The sequence below is a fragment of the Guillardia theta genome, assembly GCF_000315625.1.
Source record: "Guillardia theta CCMP2712 unplaced genomic scaffold GUITHscaffold_15, whole genome shotgun sequence".
Classification (NCBI taxonomy): Eukaryota; class Cryptophyceae; order Pyrenomonadales; family Geminigeraceae; genus Guillardia; species Guillardia theta.
In genome coordinates this window covers 192,141-197,859 of record NW_005434659.1, presented here as the reverse complement: position 1 = coordinate 197,859, position 5,719 = coordinate 192,141, and the positions used below count along the sequence as shown (strand labels likewise).

General features: G+C 54.6%; 2 protein-coding genes across 2 annotated transcripts in view; both read right to left on the bottom strand.

Annotated features, from left to right (window-relative positions):
* Positions 1-393: 393 nt before the first annotated feature.
* On the bottom strand, positions 394-1,404 carry GUITHDRAFT_103956 (hypothetical protein; the record flags this gene model as incomplete). The annotated part of the gene is made up of 3 exons (XM_005837065.1): positions 394-758; positions 1,013-1,070; positions 1,129-1,404. 3 exons carry the CDS (start codon positions 1,402-1,404, stop codon positions 394-396), a joined length of 699 nt encoding a protein of 232 aa, XP_005837122.1.
* A 173-nt stretch (positions 1,405-1,577) lies between these two features.
* Positions 1,578-5,719, bottom strand: part of GUITHDRAFT_103955 (hypothetical protein) — a gene marked incomplete at both ends in the record, with an annotated part of 4,901 nt that continues 759 nt past the window's right edge. Inside the window, 14 exons of the mRNA XM_005837064.1 lie at positions 1,578-1,693; positions 1,803-1,872; positions 2,093-2,157; positions 2,443-2,541; positions 2,755-2,842; positions 3,087-3,145; positions 3,448-3,507; positions 3,745-3,856; positions 4,186-4,240; positions 4,490-4,559; positions 4,608-4,667; positions 4,844-4,902; positions 5,060-5,207; positions 5,453-5,567. Of these exons, the coding sequence (XP_005837121.1) occupies positions 1,578-1,693; positions 1,803-1,872; positions 2,093-2,157; positions 2,443-2,541; positions 2,755-2,842; positions 3,087-3,145; positions 3,448-3,507; positions 3,745-3,856; positions 4,186-4,240; positions 4,490-4,559; positions 4,608-4,667; positions 4,844-4,902; positions 5,060-5,207; positions 5,453-5,567 (1,176 nt within the window). The remainder of the gene's footprint in view (positions 1,694-1,802; positions 1,873-2,092; positions 2,158-2,442; positions 2,542-2,754; positions 2,843-3,086; positions 3,146-3,447; positions 3,508-3,744; positions 3,857-4,185; positions 4,241-4,489; positions 4,560-4,607; positions 4,668-4,843; positions 4,903-5,059; positions 5,208-5,452; positions 5,568-5,719) is intronic.

Here is a 5,719-nt window from a genome sequence, read left to right as displayed (position 1 = left end):
ATCAGCACCAGCACCAGCACCAGCACCAGCACCAGCACCAGCACCAGCACCAGCACCAGCAGGAGGAGGCAGTAGCGGTAGTGGCGGTCGGAGGATTATGCTCACAGGGTTCAGGTCGTGTTTGTCGATAAAGTCAGATGCTGCCATGTAAGGATTGTCTCCTTTGTTGATACCCAACTTCGCCATTCTGCCTTCCTCCACCTGCAACCAGTCTCATCACCACCACCACCAACATCAGCATCTTCATCATCATCATCAGCAGCAGCAGCATCTCCATCATCATCATCACCACCACCACCACCACCACCACCACCACCACCACCACCACCACCACCACCACCACCACCACCGCCAACACCACCACCACCACAAACAGCATCATCGTTCATGTCTTCATCCTCCCTTCATTTCCATCATCATCTCCATCATCATCATCACCATCATCATCGAAATGTTTCCTCCTGCATGCTCCTCCTCTTCGTCCTCTCCCTCCTCCTCCTCCTCATCATCATCATCATCATCATCCTCATCATCATCATCATCATCATCCTCATCATCATCCTCATCATCATCATCATCATCATCATCATCATCATCATCATCATCATCATCATCATCATCATCATCACCATCATCATCATCATCATCATCATCATCATCGCTCTTTCTATCTCTTCCTCCTGTATTCTCCTCTACCTCGATATCGAAGATGTAGTCATACTCCTTCCCGTCCAACTTTTGCTTTCCTCCAGCTTGACCTGAGACAAGTTTGAGATGAGACAAGAACACCAGAGGCATTTGAGATGAGACACGTAGAAAATGACAACAAGAGAACCAAATCAAAACAAAAGTTCAGAGATAATCAAGATGATAAGAGTGGGGGTGATGGTGATGGTGATGGTGATGGTGATGGTGGTGATGGTGATGGTGGTGATGGTGACGAGGAGGAGGAGGAAGAGGAGCAGGAGGAGCAGGAGGAGCAGGAGGAGGAAGAGGGGAATCTTTCTGTTACCTGCTCCAATCTTGTTGTTGTCTCCCGCACTGTCAACAACTTCTCCAACAGGTTCCCACTGCAAGCAGAGTAAGTAAGAGTGCGGCAGCAAGAGGAAACAGCGGAAGTCAAGGCACCAGCACCAGCACAAGCACCAGCACCAGCACAAGCACCAGCGCCAGCACCAGCACAAGCACAAGCACCAGCACCAGCACCAGCACCAGCACCAGCACCAGCACCAGCACCAGCACCAGCACCAGCACCAGCACCAGCACCAGCACCAGCACCAGCACCAGCACCATCACCAGCACCAGCACCAGCACCAGCACCAGCACCAGCACCAGCACCAGCACCAGCACCAGCACAAGCACAAGCACAAGCACAAGCACCAGAAGGAGAAGAAGGGAAAGCATTCAACACCTTCTTAGAGGATACGCTCCACGAGTAGGCGATGGCCTTGCTTCCTTGACGGATCACTCGAGTCTGTGACAGACAAGATGATTTAGCACAACGTGATGATACTTGAAGTCCAGCCTCCTCCTCCTCCTCCTCCTCCTCCTCCTCCTCCTCTCCTGCCCTCTTCAGCTCACTTCCACGTCCTCCTCCCCCCTTCCTCCTCTCCCTCCAACTCCACCTGTCCGTCATGGTCGCCAGCTCTCTCAAGTGCCTCTGGTCCTGGAAGCTTTTCCAACTGAAGTCCACCTAGTCTCGACGAGTCAGCGAGGAGGGAGGAGGAGAAGGACGAGGACGAGGATGAGGATGAGGATGAGAGCGAGCACGAGCACGAGCACGCAGAACGTGATGAATTCACCGAGGGTGTGCGAGGCAATCTTGGTCTTGGCCAGCAGCTCCTCGTACTCGTTCTGCTGCTCCTCACTTGCCTGCACTAGGCCATCAGCTCGCTGCAATAGAGAGGAGGAGCGAAGAGGGAAGAAACCATGAGCAGGGAGCAGGGAGCAGGGAGCAGGGAGCAGGGAGCAGGGAGCACGGAGCACGGAGCAGGGAGCAGGGAGAGCAGGGAGAGCAGGGAGAGCAGGGAGAGCAGGGAGAGCAGGGAGAGCAGGGAGAGCAGAGAGAGCAGGGAGAGCAGGAATTCATCACCATCCTCTCGTCTGCTTGAGTGAAGATTCGCGCTTTGCCATCAGCACAAGCAGCAGCGATGTCACCTGAGACGAGAGAAGTCAAGAAGAAAGCGAAAATGAGTAGAAGGTAATAGATGAAGGAAGTGAAGCTAGTATGACAAGCATGAGAAAGAGAGGAGGAGAGGAGAGGAGGAGAGGCAGAGGGGAGGAATGGCGTATAGGAGGAGGAGAAGAGAAGGAGCAGGAAGCGAGGAGCAGGAAGAATCGATAACCCTTGAGCAGGAAGAGGAGGTGAAATCATCACAGTAGGAGACAGCAAGAGAAACAACAAACTCGACAACACTTCAGAACCCTCCTCCATCCCCTTACCGTTGCTTATCGCCGCGATACTCCACACGGTGTCGGGGTTGCGAATGGCGCATACCTGCCGGCCGTCCCTCCACACTCTGATCGTCCTGTCCTCTCCGGCTACAAGATCTCATCAAAATCTCCTCCTCCTTCCATTCCCCTTCCCCTCTCCCGCCCTCTCCACTAGCTCTCCTCCTCTATCTCTCCTGGCCTTGCCATCCCTGCTCATCCTCCTCCCTCTCCTGCTCATCCTCCTGCTCCTCCTCCTCCTCTTGCTCCTCCTCCTCATCCTCATCCTCCTCATCCTCCTCATCCTCCTCATCCTCCTCCTACCTGACACCAGGTCGCCATTGGGCAGGACCGCGAGGTCATAAATGAAGTTCTCGTGTCCCGCAAAGGTACCAAGACAGAACCCGCAAGTCTGCAACGACTCAGCCACCTCCTTGTTCACGAATCTCTCCCACTATCCCTCCCCCTCTCCTTCCCCCTCCCCCTCTTCCTCTTCCCCTCTCCCTCTCTCTCTCGCTCCTCCTCCAACTCCCCCTCCTCCTCTCTCTTCGCCCTCCTCCCGTTGATGCATGACTCGTCCTCCTCAATCTCATTTCCCTCCACCTTTCCTCCTTCAAGCTTCTCTTCTCTTTTCCTCCATTCCCCTCCTGCTCCACCTGCTCGAGAGAATTGCCGGAGAGGTCGAGCGACCAGATCTTGATCATGCAGTCATTTCCTGAGGGAAGATCAAGGAGAGTCCGGAGGGGAAACTGCAGAAGCGAGGGAAAAGGAACAGGAGCAGCACCAGCACCAGCAGGAGGAGCAGGAGCAGGAGGAGCAGGAGCAGGAGCAGGAGGAGGAGCAGGAGCAGGAGCAGGAGCAGGAGCAGGAGCAGGAGCAGGAGCAGGAGCAGGAGCAGGAGCAGGAGCAGGAGCAGGAGCAGGAGGAGCAGGAGGAGCAGGAGGAGCAGGAGGAGCTGGAGGAGCTGGAGGAGCTGGAGCTGGAACAGGTCCGTAGGGATGAGGGAAGGGAGTTTACCAGCAGAAGCAACTTTGCCATCAGGGAGCATGACGAGTGCACGAACACAATCACTGTGACCTGAAAACGAAAAACATAAGATGCCCCACTCCTCTCCTCTCTTATCCTCATCTCATCTCATCTCCTCTTCTCCTGTCCTCTACTCTACTCACCTTCTCTCCACTCCTCTCCTCTCCTCTCCTCTCCTCTCCCCTCCCCTCCCCTCCTCTCCTCTCCTCCTCTCTCCTCCTACTCTCCTACTCTCCTACTCTCATCCTCCTCTCCTCTCTTCCTCTCCTCCTCCCCTCCTCCTCTGACCTGTCAAGGTCCCGATGCACTTTCCTTCAACCGTGTCCCACAGTCTGATGGTCCTGTCGGCTGATCCTGACAGCAGCTTGTTGCCTGGGAGAGGCAGAAGCGCCCAGACAGCCTGAGAAAGAAAAACGTCAAGAACAAAAGAACAACATCAAATTCAGGGACTTAGTTACACATGGACCAACAGAGGGAAGAAAGAGAGAGAGAAAGGAAACGGGAAAAGCAACAAAAGGAGAAAGGGAAAGGGAGGAAACGAAATAGAAAGGGAAAGGGAAAGCAGAGAGCGGAAAGCATCAAGGTCGACCGCAAGAAATCGTTCTCATCGCGAATGACCTGAGAATGTCCTTTAAGTACGTGCTTGCATTCTTTTGTCTTGGAGTCCCAGACTCTGACAGTCTTCGAGCACGCGGTCAGGCCCGGCAAGGCAGCAGGGAATTTCTTCACCTTGTCCCAGGAGGCAGAAAAAATCTCCTTGCCATCAGTTGAGCAGGCGATAGAACTGAATGTCAGGATCCGTCATTTCTCCTCCTGGTGCTCTTCACCCTTGCACTTCCCCCTTCCCCTTCCCCTTCCCCTTCCTCCTCCCCTCCCCTTCCCCTTCCTCCTTCTCTTTCCTTTCCCCTTCCTCCTCCTCTTTCATTCCCAATCTCACCGTCTCCATCTCATCGCCTTCCCCATTCCTCCTCCCTCCTCCTCCCTGTCTTCCTCTCCCCCATCCCCACGCCTCGCAGACTCCTGCTCTTTTCACCTCACTGTTGCTGTGTGTCCCGTCAGCGAATGTCTGAGATCTCCTGTCTCCGCGTCCCACATGTTGACAACTGCAAACGTCCTTCAACTTTCCTTCCCCCATACCTCTAACTGGACACCTGCTGGGACCTTGACCTGGCCCGAGCTCGTGTAGTCGTATGAACCGGAGAGAATGAGGCCTGCAACAGGTGTCATCGAGAGCGCAAACACGTGAAAGTCATGGCGATCTCGGGGGCGTGCTGCCGATTGCGAGAGAAGAAGTGGGAAGTGAGGGGAGAGCAGGGCAGAGCAGAGGAGGACGATGATGGAAAATGTTGGACGACGTGACCATCCTCTCATAGCAGACTCGTCATACCATTGGGGTTCTCATCCGAAGGGCCCAGGTACGAGCAAGAAGCAACATGGTACTCATGCCTGAAGGATAGCGCAAGGAAATCAACGAAAAGCGCAACAAAGATAGAGAAGAGCGCTGAGGAAATGAAAGCGAAGGAGCAATGGCAGGGGAACTGCAAGGGAAGGCAGTGGAGGGAAGAAAAGACTGAGTGAAGATGCACAGAGAGGGAGCCTGTACCCCGTGAGCTGCTTCGAGTCCTTGTACGTGTAAGAAGCAGCTTTGCCGTCTTCTCCTCCCTCCTCCTTCGACTCCACCCAGAGCTTCAGAGACTTGTCGCGAGAAGCGGTGACAAGTTTCCCGTCCCCGACAACAGATATCCCCCTGACTGTCGTATACACCATCATTAGAATGCTTTCATCCTCCCACGTCCTCTCTCTCCCTCTCTCTATCTGCCTCTGCTTCCTCTACCCGCTCAATTTTCCAAACTTTCTCAATCCTCATTCCCACTGCCTCCTTCCCTTCCATCTTATGACTCCTCCTACCCCTCCTTCTCCCCATCCTGCACCAGCTCCTGCTTCTGCTCCTGCTCCTCCACCACTACCTCCACCTTCTCCACCTCCTCCTCCTCACCATCTCCCTCATGACCCTGCAAGGTGCAGCTCAGCCTCCAAAACTCTTCGATCTGCTGCTCGCCGTCGCCCTCAGGGCCGGTCGTCACCATGTGACCCAGCGTGTCTGCTGTCACCTGCCAAAATCTTGCTGGTCAGATTTGCATCTCCTCCTCTTTCCCCCCTCCTCCTCTTCCCCTCCTCCTCTTCCTCCTCCTCTCTCTCTCTCTCTCTCTCTCTCTCTCTCTCTCTCTCTCTCTCTCTCTCTCTCTCTCTCTCTCTCCTCTCC